The sequence below is a fragment of the Bombus impatiens genome, unplaced genomic scaffold (genome assembly GCF_000188095.3).
Source record: "Bombus impatiens unplaced genomic scaffold, BIMP_2.2 scf_0106, whole genome shotgun sequence".
NCBI classification, from domain to species: Eukaryota; Metazoa; Arthropoda; class Insecta; order Hymenoptera; family Apidae; genus Bombus; species Bombus impatiens.
In genome coordinates, this window is record NT_176525.1 from 142,382 (window position 1) to 162,138 (window position 19,757).

General features: G+C 37.3%; 1 protein-coding gene across 9 annotated transcripts in view; it reads left to right on the forward strand.

The window, feature by feature from the left end:
* LOC100744677 overlaps nucleotides 1-19,757 on the forward strand; it is a 126,354-nt gene that overhangs the window by 78,752 nt on the left and 27,845 nt on the right. For 2 of the 9 annotated variants that reach the window (XM_033318646.1, XM_033318653.1), the window contains one exon: nucleotides 6,618-6,724. The exons of the other annotated variants lie outside the window; for them this stretch is intronic. In XM_033318646.1, coding sequence (XP_033174537.1) covers nucleotides 6,618-6,724 — 107 coding nt within the window. The remainder of the gene's footprint in view (nucleotides 1-6,617; nucleotides 6,725-19,757) is intronic. 9 annotated transcript variants of the gene reach the window in all.

Genomic DNA, 19,757 nt, shown 5'->3' on the forward strand with positions numbered 1-19,757 from the left:
GTTAGATTTGTTGGCACCTTTTAGGGCAGCAATTTTTTAGACTATGTAGTCTGACATCGAGTGGATTAAACGGGAAAGACATCGCGTTTTGTAAAATTTTTTTATTTCCTAAAAATGAAAAAAAGAAAGAACGACTAGGAAAGATTAGAAAATACTATAGTCGAATAGTCAAAATTGGGGAAAATTTCCTTCGTACCATCTTTGTTTCTCATCGTTCGATTTAAAATTATCACTGGTCATTGTTCGGTCGCTTTGTTTGTCATAATGTAACTTTACTTAAAAGACACGAAACGCGAGAAATTTCAAATGTTTTACTTTAAAAAATGAACGAATACTCCATAGGTTATTGTCACTCGAGAAGGCAGAATTTCACGACGTTCGCTCCTGTTCTCGAAACTCGTTCTCAACAAACATAAATGAAGTCGAGTTTGCGAAATTGTCTGCTCGTCCTCGATCCACAATTTGCCAGCCGATTTACTAAAATTCCGATTCGAGGCAAGAAAATAGGAAACGTTCGTAACAGCAATTTCGTGGAACGTCGCTAGTTCTTCCAAAGTTATTTCAATGCTACCCTTATTCTTTTCGAAAAAATGTAAATGTCGTAGCTTACACGAGAAGGCACAGGAGGTTTGTACACGAATACCGCGGAATGGAGGAAATGGTAACGCGTAAGTCAGTTTTACATGCCCTTGCTACCAATGACAGTTCGTAAGATGAGTTTGTGGAAGTTTAGATTTGACTTTGAAGAGTAAATTATGTGCGCTGAAGGGAAAAAGGTTTGTAATTAGCGACACTTTCGTTGTAATTGATAACTACGTTTCATACACACCGAAAGATATTTCATATCCGATATTACGCTAGATGTTATCATGAAACTGGCATACTTTTTTTAATACGACGTAACCAAGGTTCAAGGTAAAAGTGAACATTATTCATTTGTGTCAGGACAGTGCAATTATTATGGATCGTTGTAATTGAAGACATATTAGGGCTCTGTCTGAAAGCATCCTTTAGTCGTTATCGCCAAACAAACTTCCGCAGATCCTCTTCATGCTAATTACGCTTGTAATATTGTCTAAGCGTATGTTCGCTAGATGATCGTCAATCAATTCCTCCAATCGTTACATTCGCTCGACTGTCATCGAAAAATCGTAGATGGCTAGGTTCGACCATCGCAAGTGAAAAGTTTCGTTCGGATTAATCGGAAGTTGACTGAGTTCCAGTTAAATTCACTTGAAACTTGCATTCGTACGAGTCTAAAGTTGTAGATTTGGATTTTAGAAATTGCTGCTTTTTTCGGACCAGCCGTTAGCTTAACGAACGTGAACTTCGTTTGATGCTTAAAACAAAATATCGAATCGAGTAAGAAAATATAAATTCGCATAAGTATAGTGTATTTCGTAGAAACTAGCATAGAAATTTGACAGAATCTACGAAAGCAACTAGGTAAGAAATTCGCATTGTTAAAAACATTTTCGACTGAGTTCGGATAATCTAACTAATCCGAACGAGACTTGAACGGCATTGGATCACGAAAATTTACGATTCATCACGAACAGTTACTGCAAATCACATCGTCTATCGTTACATAAAATTGCAAACAAATCGGAGGATAGCTGGAAATAAGCATTTTTGGTGCCAGCATGATGAATCGTCGTTGAATGGACCTTTTGTCCACTGAATCGTTGGCACCGTAATTTCTTCGTCAAGCACGCGCATACATACAAATATGTGAGCATACGTCTGTGTGTGCATCGTGTGTCGTGTGGTTGTCCATCACGCGAGATGCCTGTCCCTCTGCTTCGGAGGAATTCAATCGAAAGTCCATTAAGGTCACACGGCAACTTGTTGTGGCTCGACTGTGTACCAGCGCCATGCCATTGTCAAAGCTAAGCCGGCTCTATAGATCCGACAACGTGAGCCAACGCCTAACCAGTCAGTATCCTCGATGCTATACGGACGTTTATCGGAAACGATCCGCAGCAACCACCGAGTAATCTATGGCCACGGATTTGTTGCTCCTACGATCCTCAAAATTTTCCTCTCGATACTCTGCAGTTTAACATTTGTGGTCTATGTTCGAATTGGCTGCCGTTAAAATAGAGTCGATTATATCTTATTGTGTGAATAGTTGATGTTTCGGTATTTCGAAACTTCCCACTGTTATCGTTTGATATTTTGATCGATCTTTGGTGTTCATTCCGCAACGTTGTAATCTATTTGACGAATAATTATTTTCTAAAACGACGAAACTGTGCTTGAGTAATTAATTACTTGTTAAGGGTTTGCGAAGGATTCAAAACGAGAGAAAACTGTGATTCTTCAGGATCAGTAAGTTGCTCGATATATTTCGAAAATAGTTTCAAAAGTTCGATTTAAAATTTGTGTCACTTTTACCAGGTTCATTCTTCGATCTTGTCAATGCGTGCTGCGCAATATTTATGATCGAAGAGTACAGGAAGAATCAAATATTCAGACATTTTCACGAGTCATAGTAAATGATTGAAAACGTCGTTTCAAGAGTCTTTGTGACATCCGTAAAAGTTACAGTTGTAACGTCTCTAGAATACGAGAAAAACGTCGCACTAAACCGCTAGGAAAATTTGCCACGTGTATAAAAGTATTAAAAATCTATGATTGAAAGTATAGTTTTCTCCTAAAAATTAACGTTCACAAAATCGAGCAACAAAGGGAATTAAGTTCCATTCTGTTCCATTGTTGTTTAACGAAACAATCTGTCGTGTAAATTGCGTTAGTTCTCATCGCGTTGCAAATTTAGATCTCGACTAGAAAATTTAAATATAAGATAACAAGATCGAAAAAACAGCCTCAAAGTTCGAAGAATTCAAACTTTTGCGATTAGCAGTGCAATTCAATTTTGTTGGAGAAAATAAAAATCGCTCAAATGAGTATGGGCATGAATATATTAACTGGAAATCATATTCGTTTTTGTAATTAGTCGGGAAAAAATCTAGAATTAACGAAAAAATAGAAAGAACATAATAGCAGAAAGTGAAGTTTCCGGTAGAGAAATTTCATATTCGAAGAGAAGCGTACGATTTCTAATAAACTAATGGGTGTAATGGATTATCGAGATTGGTTTTAGCATTCGTTGATAAGTTTATTAAGGACACGCGTGACTAACCTCCGTATGCACCTCTTTTTAGGTCATGTTACAGAATTTCACAGTAAATGTTTTAGCGGGAACAAAATCAATAATTCTGTCATTGAAAGTGGCTTAAAATACAATGGAAGAAATTCTAGAGAAGGATCTGGTTATAAAAATAAATTCACAAATGGCAAAGAAGGAAAGTACTAAAAAATATTGCAAATATATCAGAAGAAAAATACTGTACGTCGAAACAGGTCGTTCGTTAAAACAAATATTTTTATCCAGCGCGTTAAACACATCACACTGCATTCTGCTCCAAAAAGCAAAAGTCGTTCGGAGTTCGTAATCATCGTAGCGAAACGTGTAAGTTTCTTGGAGACAGGTCAAGTCATAAACAGCGCTGAGACATCTAATTTTGGTTCTTCTTCAAAGCTGTACGAAAGAAATACGTACGTGGATTGTCGGTGGAAATTGTGATTCGCGAAATAAACTTCATCCAAAATAATCAACGTTATCTGAATCGTTGCTCCCATCGTTAATTAGAAGTAGGAAAAACTTGCAATGAAAAAAGGGGAGTTAGGTTCATTTGTGTCGTAGTTCTTCGATATTTGACTCGATACTGAATGATATCTTCTTGGTGTTTATCGCTGGTCGAGCAATAACCAGTGATAATAATGATAATTAAATATTATTATCACATGCTTATCGAATCGATGCTTTTAGTTCGCTCCCGATAGTTTGAATAATTGTGAAATATTCTCGATGAATTTGCATTTCGGTAATGATTTTCATATACGAGATGTATGTTCACATAATAATTGATAACATTCTGAATATTCCTCGATTTCAAGAGTTAATAATATTTTCACTTGTTTATATTTGCTTTCTGCAAGCAATGTCTGGGACATTATTGTTATAATCATGGGTTGATTAGTAGATCGTGCAACTTGATAATGAAAATTATCCGATAATTCGACGTTTAATAAAATTTATTAGAGCACCACCGAATATTCACCGCAATTTCGGAACTATATTTCATGATTAATTCTCGATTATCATATGCTATGTCCATTTATTGTATATATTTGTCCAGATGGTACACTTCAATTAAGGAAACACTCGATAAACTATCTAATAAAAAATTAAATAGTCCAAATCTAAAAGAATCTAACTAACTCTAATTTCCAGTCGTTTCTTTGTTTCTGTCATCGAATAGGGTTAAACAAATCCTACTTTTCCATCGAAAAAAATTATGTATTAATCTGCAGACTATTATTTCGATCTAACACGAGAACACAGAGTATCAACATCGTCTCAAAAGTGCCACTTCGTCGATCTTCTTAATTTATCTACCATTTCTCAAGTGTCGATCTACTTTTAACTTCGAGTTTACGTCTTTTACGTAGAGATATGTACAGATCTCATGCGCCAAGCTAGTTGTCTCGTCCCGTGCGACGAGGATACGAAGTTGGCGATGATCCACGATGCAACAAGTTTCTTATTCCAAACTGACAAGCAGCGGATCTGAATGTAACGATGCCAATTCCACCGTTGCGAAGGTTAACAGGTAGCGTCAGGATTGTGAACGTCCGCAGTTTGTTCGAACAACGAGATAACAGTTCGTGGTCGATTGGACTACAATCGTTAGAAAAAGCTTCGATTCTACCAATTTTTCTACCAATTGATTCTACCAATGAACTGTCTCGAATTCAGAGAGAAATTTCGCTGGATGGCAAAATGGTTTTCCGCAAAATGGATTTTCGGGTAGCAGTGGTTGGTTAGATACGAGAACGTGCTCGTATTATATTTATCACAGGGAAATTTATTCAAAACTTCAATGATAAACTGGTCTCTTTGCCGCTGCTGAGCTCTGTAAATACGAGCAAATATTTCACTAAGTTATCTTTTTTAATATTCCTCGATATTTAAGGGAAGATATCTTTCTTAAACAACTAAGTACAGCAACTGGTGGCCTCCAATCTCTTCCAGGTTCTGTTTCATCTGAAAAGCATTTATCACTATTGTCGTTGCCTTACTTTGTAAGCTGATATCCTGCCAAGGATCAGAACGAAAGAGAAAGACAGAAGAATTTGCACAGGTTTGTTGCAGCCATTTGTCTCTTTGATTCGTCCTTACCCATGAACATCTTCTCTCCTTGGTCCAGTCTAAAAATATTCAGAAATTCGTGTTTCATCCTCAACCAACATCTGACTGAACGTATCCACGTTCTTTTTCAGAAGATATTATATATTCGTGGCCGGAGGAAATCCGTTCCTCCGCTCCATTGTTATTATTTATTGTACGATTTTCCACGTCAGCCGACAAGAATTCGCTCTAGATTCGTTTCCTCGCGAGTATCACGCTACCTCTCCACAGACACTCTTCATTCAACAACGACTCTCTTCTCATTCTCTGCTACACCACGTTTCCATCACAATTCTCAGTTTTCGTCCCGAAGCAACTGTTATTATTCTCTTCTATCGCTTTTATTCGCGTCCCTTTCTTAGACCAACTCTTCCGCAACCACATCCATGAATCAGTTACGAGAAGCTTCCCGAGGCCACGACCTCGATCTTTCATTACGCAGAATCCGATCAACTCGGTATCCATTTGCTGCGTATTTTTGTATCGTGTTGCCGTTGTGTATCGGCCAGTAAAACGATGCAGCGCAATGCCCTGCAACTTTGTCCCAATTTTCCGGTCGTTGCGTATTCGTATCAAAACCGAGAAACCGGCTTAACATCGTAACGAACGACGATAAGCAATGGATTTGGCTCGGTTGAATAATCGTATCGTTTGTTCTATTCGACAGCGAGAAACTGACAAACAGCCGATCGGCTCTGTTGTATATCTTTGTATCTCTTTGTACGTAATGGCGCAACGCAATTGTCTATCCATATATCGATACACAACAACGGTGACACGACACGCAGACACGCAACGAAGGAATACTGGCTCCTAAACTACAGTGAAAAACTATTTAATATACTGGTCCCGCTTATGCAACTCCTTCAGTGAGAAAGCACGTGATCGTTTAGCGAAAAAAGAGAGAAAGAGCGACTGCCTTCACACAGCGTGCAATGTCGACACAATGTGCTGCTGGGTATATTCCGAAGTATGGAAACGCTTATGCTTTCATGACGATTGCCAAAAGTTATTTAGCAGAGAATCCCTATACCTTGGAATACGAGGAACCACGATTGCCTTTCTGGTTCCTCTATTCATTCGCCGTATAGTATCGCTAGTCTGGGCTGAATCGCCGGCGCTGCTGTGGGTGATCACGTTTTCACGACAATCGACGACCTCCGCCTCGAGACAGTCCTACACCACGTCCTTCGGTGGCCTCTGCAAGGTACCACATCCCCTCGTGGTCGATCCACTAACTACAACGAGAGCTGTGTTCGAGAGGAGATTTAGCTTTGAGATCTCGACGAGTGTCGAGCGTATATGGTACGAGAGGTTGTCGAAGGACGATCCGATGACGAGGACATTGTCTTCTTTTCAGCACGACGTTTTCAGTCGACCCGGACACGCACATAGACAGCCTCGAGCAGGCCGAACAGATCGTCCTTGAGGGTACCAGCAAGTGGTCCTGCAAGATCGCCATCACAGGTGACACGATGATACTGATACCTTAGAGAGTTAAGAGTTTACTCCACCCACCGAGACCGACCGTGTCGTGAACGACACGGTTTCTATGCCGTGTAAAATGTGACACACACGTGACACACGCTTTTTCATACACGAGAATTTATGGAATTGGACCTGGTCGCGCGATCGCAGCCAGAGGAGAACGGTTCGCCGTATCTGTTTGACAACCTGTTTTTTACCTTCTTTTGACTCCTGAATATTCTTCGCGCTATTGTTTTCGCTCCAGATTGGCTCGTTCAAAAGGCTCGTCTCAAATTTCCGGCAATCTGATGATATTTTAAATGTTATACTGTAAAACGATTTTCAAATATTGCAAATTTCAAATTCGATACGGATCGTACACGACCGCGACGGTTTCGATTAGATCTCGGTAACTTCATTTCGAATGTATATCTTCGTTTTATTTGTATTCTATCTCGTCATACTCGGTTATCGTGTAAGATGCGGAATACAAATTAAAACGCGGTACGTTAAAATAAAATAGCAGAAGCCAAACTCTTTCCGATCGCCTATCATCCAATGATACGACGCATCGTTCGAGAGTTCGAGTTTTTAAAACTACGAAATTTCGAAATTTCGTATTTTCGGAATATGAAAATTGAAATAAATACGTTATATCTCTGGCAACGATAATTTTGACAAACAACATCTGTCAAGCTTATACGGCAACCGTAACGCCTCGAAAGTTGCCGGTTGGCGAATGGTCGACATTTCTCTTTTAATAAGGCACAAAATCACGTTACGGAGGAATCTAATGTCTTTCTGCGCACGATTTTCGATCTGATCAGCCGCAAAATCATCCACGATAAATCATGAACCGCATCGATCACGCCTCGTTGCGTCCGATATCTCGACTCGTGTACTCTGCATTCGAGGGAAGCTGGAGAAACTAAACCCCACGTCGAAGCAATTTGCGGTGCGAAGTTTCCAGATCGATGAGACATTCGACGGTATTGGTCACGTAATTCCGCCTGACAACTTTAGACACTTCGCGATTGTTTTCGCAGTTCCCGTAGTTACTCGTTCATCCTTCACAATAAAATCGTGACGCTACGTATAAACGAAACCAAGCAGAATAAAATCGCAAAGTCTTTACAAATAATCTATAAACTTTAACCTTCTGAGCGCCCGTTAAAGTAACGAAATATGATAAAAATAATTTTTTCTATGGTTTAAGGGTAAGTTCTTTTTAGGATATTAAGGATTAATCACGTGTCTGTTGAAATATTTCAAAGTAGATTTTTTACCATTTTTACTTTCGCACGTAGGATCTTGTTAATTATGGAAATGAAAAACGATAAGTCCTATAGAGTTAAGTCGACTGCTGGTAATTGTTGCAGACGATTATAGAAATATAACTTTATTCGTTAGGAAGCTGTAAAAGAAATTAAAAATTTGCTAGGTACGTATTTCATAGAAATATTATTTCCTAGAAATTTTAGGAATTATAATTTTTTATCAGGTTTTTCTTAATTCTGTTATTTTCTTTTATATGTGAACCGAATGTAGATGCGAATGTAGATATGAATTCTATGAAAACGAAACATGCACGTACGTATCATTATAGTCTCATATTACCCGCAAACAAGAATAATAGTAAAAGTACACGCAATAATCCATCGACTATGCTACTACTAGAACGTGATTATTTTGCATAAACGTTTTACGAACTGCTCAATGATTAAACAAGCGTACAAGCGTGCATTAAATTTTTCACGGGTTTCTATCTAGATCTACAGAATTTTATCAAAATCGGTGGTCAACGACATAAATTCCACTCGGTTTCTTAATAAATATTATTACGCTCTCGAGCAAATAAGAAATCTAAATGTTAAGAAATTGCTAAAATGTGAAACATCTATTTGTCAAGGAATATAAATCGTCCTTTCTGTAATTTTAGCAAAAATGAAACGAAAGAGATAAGGAGGGGGTATCACGCAAATAAGAAAAATCAATTCACGAGAATTGGAAAAATGTACGTACGACGTTTTGAGATAAAAGTTGATTTTCAGGTTACGACAAAAAAGAAAAGAGAAGAAAACGCCGTGTTATCGGCGCAAAGAGCCTGCGTTTGAACATTTCGATTATCGTTCCGCGTGTATAAAAGACACACCAACGGATCGGCAAACCGGGAAAATTGCTTTATTTTTCGAATTCTGGCCAATGACAAAAATCAGTTGCTGGGATATTATTAAAGTTAGAAACAATGACGTTCGTAGCTTCGGATCGCGCACTGTAATTTCGACGAGAGAAAGTAAAATAGTTGAAAATAAATATAATCAAAGAGAATTTATCATTTTTCGCACACAGACATATCTCTTTGCTGATTATTTTTGTACAAATGTGTTCATTTTTGTGAACAAGCGTAGCTTTTTACTCTTCTAGGCTTCGAAGAAATTTAAGATATTTATCGAGATCATCGTACAGTTGATTTCTGCAGATCTCACAAAAGACATAGCCTAACAAGCAAACACTCACCTCACTAAAGAAATAAAATAATCAAATTCGAAGATGGTATCCCACTGGGGGTAGCCATCCACATGTTATTTAGCAATTAAGTTAGAAAAATTTACCAAATGTCCAGCTGGACAAATTGTAAAGTACAAATTAAATAATAAAAAAAAAAAAAGTTGATTTCTACGTCAAATGTTTGGGAGGTTTTTCGAGAAAAGCAGGACCTTCAAGAGTAAAATTTCGAGGATAAACAACGCAGATTACTCAGGAAAGAACGATAATATTATAATATAATATACCGCACACTATTACATGATATAATCTATCAAAGAATGTTTAACATTCCTTAATGTCAAAGTAAATGAAAGAATTTATGACGCACGAAGATAAAGCTAAAAGTGGAGAGAATAAAGGAGAAACGAAATGGAAGTTACAGAAATATCGAGAAAATTGTTATATTAAAAGGAAATAGCAAGAATTCGAGATGCGCGGGAACAAGATTGAAAATGGAGAAGAAATAAAATAACGGCGAGAAATATGTCAAAAAATTGATTACGTTTACTCCCTTTGACTGCGATGTAACCAAGATCGTGAAACAGAAAATAGCCTGTTTTAAGAAGAAGGCAACTTTTGTTAACGCAACTGTCGAAGAAGAAGGATGTGTCATTATGTCAACGTTCGATCAGTCAAATTCAATCTCGTTCTCCACGATATTATCATCTGTTTCCCGCTTTAAGGGAAAAAATCACGGAAGAGAAGAAGCCATGGAAAAATGGAGCTTCGATAACGAGTAATTGGTTTTATCGGAGACAGGGAACTTCTTCGAAACAGAATTCCGTAGGAGAGAAAAGGACATATAAAACAATTGCATACATTTAAATGAAAAATGGAACGAATCGAAGTGTAATAACGGAATAGGACCGTTGATAAAGACACGCCAAGTATCAAATATCAATAATTTCGAACTGTAATTAACGCGACCCTAAAATTAAAATTGAAAACGATACAAAGAATATTCTTGATATATTTACTGAAATTTTTTAACGATTTTGAAGATATATACTTTGATAGAAATATTAAGGCGAATTTTGTATAATGGCGCTTAATAACATATTTATTTCTTAACATACGAAATTACAATAAAACTGACTTTTGTAGCTGTATAACATATAAACGCAAGATAATTTAATATCACGATACTAGCAAAGCTTTTCAAACCTCTCGTACGTAACATTCAAACAATTTAGCGCACGATTGCTGTCGTCGTTCGTATATGAAGCGAACAGAATCCGCAACTCGTCGTAAGAATTTCTCTGGTAAAAAGTATTTAGGTCTGGTAAAGTTAAATGCTGGAGCCACAGGGCGACAACCAACACCGACAGACCACGTTGCTGCTGTATAACATCTTTCTATTACGACCATTCAACGCAACTGAGGCGGCAAACGGAAGAGAGGAGAAGATCAGGGACAACAAACGAGCGAAAGAGTTTCGTAAAGTCCACGAACGACTTGTCCAGACATGGGATAAAGAGGAAGAGGAAGCACAAGGGTGCGAGAAGGCTCGCAGTCCGCCCCGAAACGATCGATAGTTCAACGTACAGGGAAGTGCAGCGGCTGCAGCGCACACGTGCAGTCCTCGCGGCCTATTCACCTGTATGTATGCAACGTACAGCCTGGTTGTGTCTCTACTCGCACACCCTTGCTTCCACGACCTCCGCCCTAACCGTTATTTTTTCTCCGAATCCACGAAATTCATCGACACGATTTCGTACTCTGACCCATAGTTGCATGCATTTTTCCGAGTATCATTCATCTCGCGGATGAAGGATCGATCGAGTAGGGGAGGGACTATATGGAATTGTTGTTACATTTTTTTCGACGAGTAGAATATAGAGATAAAAGTTTATTTTTGCCATGATGTCGCGTGTAGTTCTCATATAATATCATTTTTGTTGCTTTGGTATAAATTTCACGTTACATAATTTCACATTGTTGGTAATTCCAGGGTTTAATTAAGAACAGTGAAAAATAAGGATAAAGACGTAGAAATCTATGCCTCTATGCACTGAAATATCTTACTGTTTAATCGGCGATAGAAATTTGGATACTCGTAACAATATTTTCTAAGCAAATACGAATCGCGTATCGTTTCTTGAATTTATCTGTCTTTCGAAAGGAAAGCTGTATTTATCCTGATTTTCAAATGAAATTCTCGCCTACGCTGGCATGTGCGTGCCAACAGCGTTTTTCACATCGTCGGTGCGAGAAGAAATTTCAAGTTAATAGTTCAACTTGATTACACGCCACAAAGATAAGGAATCACGATGACAGTGAGGACGGCGATGGGAAGATAAAACGGCGAGATGGAAGAAGGCGTAAAATTGTAATAGGAATTTGAAGAGGTTGACAGATGTATTTGGGACGAAGGATTGGAAGATGCCAGTGAGATGGATCGGTCTTGGCAGATGTGTTCGTGTATTACGAGAGTGAAATATCTACAGGTTGTCAACAAAATTGGGATAATATCGCTTGTGATCTATAATACTTTTATACTGTATCGTTTAAAAATTTTATGGACGTCGAAGATTATACGGATAAATGTTTCTTTAAAAGAGATATTGTTTACCGAGTTCGGTTCAAACGAACGACAAATTATTTTATTCAACTGTATATAAAATATCGACAAGTCCGCGAAAAACGTGATGAAAAACGTCAAGTTTCGGATCGTCGTTTCAAACACAGCACTCGTTACTCTTGAAATATAAAATGTAACGCAGTTAACTTACAGCTAAAACAGAATGCCGAACAAATTAAAGGTGGCATAGAAGTCGATAAATTGTAATTGCATCATTGACGATAATGGGGTGAAAAAATTCGTGCTTTAACACTATTCTTTTCTTACTTTATAATACAATAAAAATTATTACAACGTTATGTGTTGAAAATTACCGAAATATTTATAGTTGCATAATCTAGAATTCTCTGCTAAAAATGTACGCGTATTTCTGTATGAAAATCAAACGGTTTAGGATAATAGGATACTCGCAATGCTTAATCGATACACGGGCTTGAAGAAGCTACAAAAAACAAAATAATACACGCTCCATCTATAAAAATTACCAGTTGTATATGTCGGAGTCAGGTTGGAATTTTGGGGGCGTTCGATGAACCTTTACTTACTTTATCGTCGCGGATGTAGCTAATGTTTATGGGTACAAATGTGGACACTACAAGAGGCTATGAGTAATAGCGGCGATAGGATGGTCGAGACGATGGTGACAACGAATTCAGGTTCGATAACGAATCCATGATCCACGGGATGACGAGTACAAACGTAATACACGATTCGGGTAACTTTCTCGATAACTCAATCAGCAATTCGTCCAACGACTAACTAACTAACCCGTAATCCAAATGAAGCTGCCTTTATATATTCCTGTCCCCACTTCTCGGGTGAATCTTTGTTCTTAAGGAGAGCCATATAATCATTCCACACCTCTGTCAAGTACACGTCCCTCCCGTGGCTACGTCCAGTGACCCGCTATGTCACTTCGAGCCCGAACCCATCGTCATAAAGCCAGACTGGAACATTAGAATTATTTCTTATTTTTATTATTTAAGTGTAGCTATAGTAAAAGTCTGGACTAGGGTATTGGGCTTTTTCCCAACATTCCGGACGGGAAATCCCGATGTTCTTTCATCTCCGACATATAAATATATTTCAAATAAAATTAATACAGAGGAATGCAAACGAACCTATTGTTCACCTAGTACATTGTATGTATTTCACGTTGGAGGATCCCGATATTTTACTCGAGGAATCGATGATCGAACGACGCGAATAAAAGCATTTCATGCGACGAAACAGAAAGCGAAGATCCCGGAAGATTTCACCGACTGCTCCAACTCTGACACAAGATATAACGTTGAAATGTCGATAGGATTGAAAAGAATGTGGAAAGATTCCGAAAAAATTCGATTTCCTGCGTGTTATTCCCGTGAGAAGCCGCGACTGACGAAATCCGCCAACGAAGTTTCTCCTAACACGTGAATTTACGAATATGTGGGTGAATATCGGGAAAAACTGTCTGCGCCGCTCTCCGACGAACGAGAAACTGCCGATTTCTTTGAGAAAAAATTTTTTTTTAATAAAAACAATCTGTTACTAATCTCATATTTGATACGTAACTATTGTGCTGGCAACTAAGTGATTGCGGAGTTTGTCATTAGGTGGTATTGACAAAATCCGCGATCACTTAGTTGCCAACGCAATATAATTCTGTGAGAAGAGAAAAGAGTGGAATGAAAACGTTCGATCTTACATTGGAAATTTTAGTTTTGTTTCTATTAATTTCTGGAGGATTTATATCGCTGAAAACAATTTGGGGTCGTTATATAAATATTCGAAAATGAGGAAGGTATTTCAAAGTTTTATTACACAAACTTTCGATTGGTGTTTTTAAACAAATAAAATGGGAAAGATATCGCGTTACACGGTTATATGATAGCTTTATGAAATTAATGAAACCTGTCGAGAGGGAGAGAGAAAGATGCTAATTCAAAATATCGATGAACTTTAGGATTTAGCAAAACTGAAATTTAAATTATCGTTGATAACATTAATACGAATGGGTAATCGGTATAGCAAAAGGATCTTTTTTATTGTTAATTAAAATTACTTAAAAATTCAGACTAAAGAAATGGTTTAGACTACTTTGAATTCAGACTACAATGCTTCCAAACAAAGCATTAGTTTCCGACTGAAAATAGACTTACTACTTTGTGTTGCTAATATAGAAATCTTGTCCGTGTTCCCATGATTGATGTAACTTGGAATATTGATAGGTTGCCAGAAAATGGAGGCATATTGATCTTGGCAGATGGTGAAGCTAACAGTAAACAAGCCCTTAACTATCTATAATGTAAGCAACGCGAACATGTACGAGAATAGCAATCTGTAAAGTGATTTACGATAAAGGCACGCAAGTTATAATATTATGCAACAATTCGCAAGATTCTTAATTATTATCAAAATTTCAAGTAATCGCGTTAAATTGTATATTCAACAATCCCTTGGAAACTATACTTCTACATATAATTAAATTCTTCTCGGCAATAACGCAATAGCGTAACAAGCAGCAGTCCATAATTTCATCGTGAAAGAAACATAACGACGATCTAAAAACCTTAAGAAATATGATCTACGAATCATAATACTTGCAAATTATAATACTTCTGCTCGGATACTCTATGCAACAGAAGATAAACAAAGTATTATCGACGATAGAAAAGGTATTAAAAATATAATTTTTAAAAGTGGATTCGTTTAATAGATACTACGTTTACACGTTTGAGCGGGATTTTTTGGAACTTTGTGAAGGAAGTCTATAAAACAAAATGGTTATTTGAATTATTAAATTATTAAATCGCATAAAGAATGTCCAGTCGAACTTCTTAGTACTAGCCACGTATCGATAATTACGATAGCTTTTAAAGGAATTTCTTCTCTTTATATTTGCAAAATAATCGGCAAATAGCCATTTAGTAATTCGAAATTAACATTTGCAAAAATACGCTGTGCAATCATTTGCTCTCTGTTCCCGCAGTGAAAACGATCAAAGCGTTCCTGGAACATTCGCATAGTCTTTATCGCATTCAAAAATGCTCGGTGTAATTTCTATGAATGTTCGTACGTCGCGTGCATAAACGGACACGCGTTACCACTTTCATGTTTTAATTTTACAAGAACGGGGAACGAAAACGAGCATTCGCTGGCCTCGTGTAAACGCACCGAGGGAGGAACGTCGGAGAGAAAAAAAGTAAAAGCAGCAATTTATTCTGGCGACAGTTTCAACTAGCGCAATTCAAAGTAACATTAATCGAATCTCTCTCTTTCTGGACACCGCGAAGAAAGAGTTTCTTCATGGTGTAAAACCTAGCCAAGAAAAAAGAGAGGAAATTTTTAGTCCACTCTGTGAGTTGCCTTCAGAAGTCGCGACGTTGCTAATTCGATTTCGTACGTTCAGTCTTGAAGATCTGGTTCGTCGAAGCAGGCACGAGGAAACGTAAAACGAAACCGACGTTCCTTTCCTCTGTTTCCTCCGATTCTCGAGATTCGTCGATAAACGAGCAAGATGGAACTCGCTGGAGAAAACGAATCGAACTTTAAACGCCTTCGTGCCTTGGAACGAGTGAACGAGAAGAAAATCGGAAAGAAAAGCAACGAGAATAAACACGGCACACGTACCGCTAGCTTGCGATAAGTTTCGTTTCTTTGAATGACGAACGAGGACGAAATGGTGGCAATACAGAGTCCCACGTAGAATTCGAAAAGACGGCGAGATAGTCGAATCGCGTCTCTTTGATCTCCCCTGTTTCGTTCTCTCGTACGTTTAGCACCTCTGTTTCTAGGTTACTTGAATTTTTCTATTCTAAATATTCGGATTTGCTTCGCTATAATTCGTGATGCGATTGGAAAGAAGAGGTGGCCACGAGTTTTCATAAGAGAACGTAGTATATCCTTTTTCTTTAAGATCGTGTGGGGAAACATGAAAGCTTCTGAGTATTTTCCAGGCACTTTTATCGTAGATGCTATAATCTTTGTGATTTTCTCCGGCTAATCTTTCTTCGAAAAGCTTTTTAATTTAGAAAGAAAGATATTTCAGAACTATTAAAATTTCTTTTAATATTTTCCTCGATACCGGAATTTCTTAAAACAGGAAAAGGATTAACTATCTAAAAGGAATTGATAGTCGCAGGATTAAAGTACAGTAGTTACTAAAATTAACAGCGGTCGAGATTCTGCTTCGAGACTATAACCAAGACTGTCATTTCATCTCATTTAGAAACGAAAAAGCAAATATACGATGGGATGCTATATACAATAACCTCGAAGAAAAGGATTATTAGCGGGCAAAAATTTCAATTGGAAGAAGGAGTGAATGAGAGGAAACTTTGGAGCAAAACGCGCTGAAAATCGGACGTAGGAAAATGTGCCGCGTTAGTAAGCGGATGAATTCGAACGAAAACTTCTCTCGCGTCGAAAAAATGAACGACTTTACCGGGCTTCCACGAGGCTGCGAATTTAAGAGCATGAAAGGTACAACCGCGAAAAAAGGAAAGAAGGAACGTGGCGGGTATTAAGTAAGTTGAAAGAAAAAGGAGCGTAAAGGAAGCGTCCTGCATTGAGCAACCTTCTCCGGCTCTATATTCTTGTGCTTGCGATTCGTTCAAAATGACGGTGATCGAGGCAAAGTTAAATAGAAAGTCGGGAAAAATGTTGAATAGCGAATATCGAGATTTAGTCCAGAAGACGCAGTTTAAAAAGAAATTTCCTAATTTACAAAAATAAGGAGAGGGAGCGAATATCGAGATTTAGTCCAGAAGACGCAGCTTAAAAAGAAATTTCCCAATTTACGAAAATAAGGAGAGGGAGATTTAGGTACAGAAAATAAAATCGTAAAAGTCGTGAACAGAAGGATCTCTGTGATCTTAAGCGTCGAGAAAGAAAGGAAAGAATCGAAGAACAATGGCGAGTAAGCATAAAATTGTCGAGAAGCAGAAATCTTCCTTTAGTAGCGTTAATTGCTGATTTCTAGAGGGTCGAACAGAGAGCCAATCGATACTGGACCGATTGAATTGATTTTACGGCTACTGCTCGTTAAAAGATAGAACTCGTTCTGAGCAGTTGCTCGATTAAACGTTTCCCAACTTAACGATTCGTTTGAACAGGGAACGACGAGAGGAAAGTGACAATTGGCTATGATATTTGGGTCATGTTTCCTTTGACCATCGACACTGAAATGATAAACATTGGAACGAAATTACACAATTATTGTGAATCGCGCCTGTAGCGAAGCGAAATTCTATTTGACTTTAGAGAAACCGAACAAGTACTGAAAAATATCAATACTTGAAAGTCAAAGAATAACTTCAGCTTTTTGGCGTGATTTTCAAAGAACTGACGGTCCAAGATTATTCAAAGGCGCTTCAACATTATTTCGTGATTATTCAGTGTCGTCGTAAAGACATATTTCAAAGCCAATGTAATTTCAAAAATATTCCAAGATTATCGCAGACTTGCGTCAAAGACGTTTAAAGATCCTTTTTAAAAAATATTATATCTGACCATTGAATAATTAAAGCATTAAATTATTACTTGCCATCAAGACGCGTTTCCATCTTTCAGTTCGCGTATTCATTTTCGTGAAACTAAATAGTTAACAACAATTGTCGAATAAAGAGAAACCAGAAGCAGTAACGCTTCATCGATAAGATTTTAAATAACGTGAAAGCATGTCACGAACGGAGGAAGATTCAGAGATTAAGGATAGCGATCTTAGCCATGGAGCGATTACGGCAATTAAAGTGTTTCTGAGAGGAAGACGAGAGAAAAAGAAAGACGAGCGACGAAGGAGCAAAGAGAAACGAAACCTGCCGGGAGTAGGAGAATGATCATTAGAGTAATTGCTGTCTCGTCACGAAGCGGGTCAACAGTTTTTCCTCTTTCTGAACTGCGCTACACGCGCCGTCGGACGCCATCCGCGGCCAAAACTTCGCTATGACGGATGGTTCACCGATGAGAACGTTGCACCGTGAAAGTCGCAGAGATCTTCAAGATGGTGCAGCGAGTTGGAGCAGCGTTTTGTCTTTGTAAACTTGTTGCGATGCAATTAAGTATTTGGATAATTTATTGCGCTAAATTAAAAGGAAAACATACAAGATGACTTTAAAAATACAAATTCTGTACAATTTGACAGTCCTGAAATGGAGGAAAGGCTGTAGTGAAAATATTTGTACTTGAAACTCTTGTTTATAATTTTACTGAATTTGTTTATAAATGCCGATACTAGAAAATATTATTCTCTGATGGTTTAGACAAATTTGAAAGCGGTGGTAGAAGAAACAGCTGTAATGGGAACATTAATACTCGAAGCTAATCGTTTCGTAGCAGCTGGGATTGTGTGTAAGTTAGTACTTTAATTTTCTGTATGTAGAATTTTATTTGATTATGAAAACAAAAATTATAATATTTTATAATTATTACAGATATCTTACGGATTTCTTATTTCGATTTGAAATCTAATAACCATCAGTAATACTTACAAATATTTTTATCTGGTATCGGAAAAATGATATACAACTAATACTAATACAATATAACAGAAAACAAAGCGTAAAAGATATAGACATATAAATATTTACTCTCTATGTAGAATTTTATTTGATTATGAAAAAAAAAATTATAATATTTTATAATTATTACAGATATCTTACGGATTCCTTATTTCAATTTGAAATCTAATAACCATCAGTAATACTTACAAATATTTTTATCTGGTATCGGAAAAATGATATACAACTAATACTAATACAATATAACAGAAAACAAAGCGTAAAAGATATAGATATATAAATATTTACTTTGTAGGTTGTCTTACATTATAGAAGGCTAAATTGTAGCATAGGAAAGTGAATCTGAACGCTTTTTGAGTGGATACAAAATTTCTGCAAAAAATCCTACATTTTGACAAACAAGTTAACAAAGCACATAGGGGCAATTGACATAAAAAGAAATATAATTTGATACTGGTAGTAGTAACGATAAACAACTTCTATTTAATGTTTTCGGTCATCTATGTAAAGCGTCTCACATCGATGTAAACTCTTTGATCTAAAACATGGGATAACTAACATGCACAATCCTGTTAGAAGACGATGTTCGAATACATGCGATTATCCATGATACGTGACATCAATACGTGTAGTTTCTGATGGAAGCTGCATCGAACATCTACTGTGAAATTACGATGTAATCCAAAATACGGAGTTAATTATCTCTGAAACGGAAAATTCGTGAATTTATCAAAGGATTGGTCCCTTAACGAAGGAAGGGGGATGGTCAGAGGACCATTTATCAAGGCATTCCTTTCAAACGGAGTTCTGCTAAAGTACGCCACGAAATTTTGTCAACGAAACTCTCGAACCATATCTTGTAGAAAACTGAGCGAGGATATCCACTACGAAAGACACTTGACGAATTTTCAGCGAAATTAAGCGAGTAGAACCGGGTGAAAGCAACGAGACGACGAACAGAAGAGACTCGAAATATATGTATAAAAAACAGAAAGAAGATTTCTAGAAGAATAATAGCGAAACAGGAACAGAGTGAGCGAAAAGTAATCCAACAAGTTTCTCAGACGAATAACTTCGAAGAAAAGGTGGAAAAAATATTCTTCGTTTACGAGGCTCGAATCATATTCTTTAGTTGTCCGATGGTGTTTCTTAATTTTAATAAAAGCGACTCATCTGTTTTCCTTGAAACACCAGATCGGATTCACGAGAAATATTAAACATCTGGCCTGATTACAAGATTTCGTACAACCAACGCTCGTAATTAAACGAATACTATCTCGTTAGAGCGTTTGACATTTCCTAAACCCAACGAAAGCGAATATTTTACTTCCGAACGAGTAGCGAACTTCTAGCCCACGTTCTCGAGAACGGATAAACATATTAGATTGTAAAATGTAAAATATTC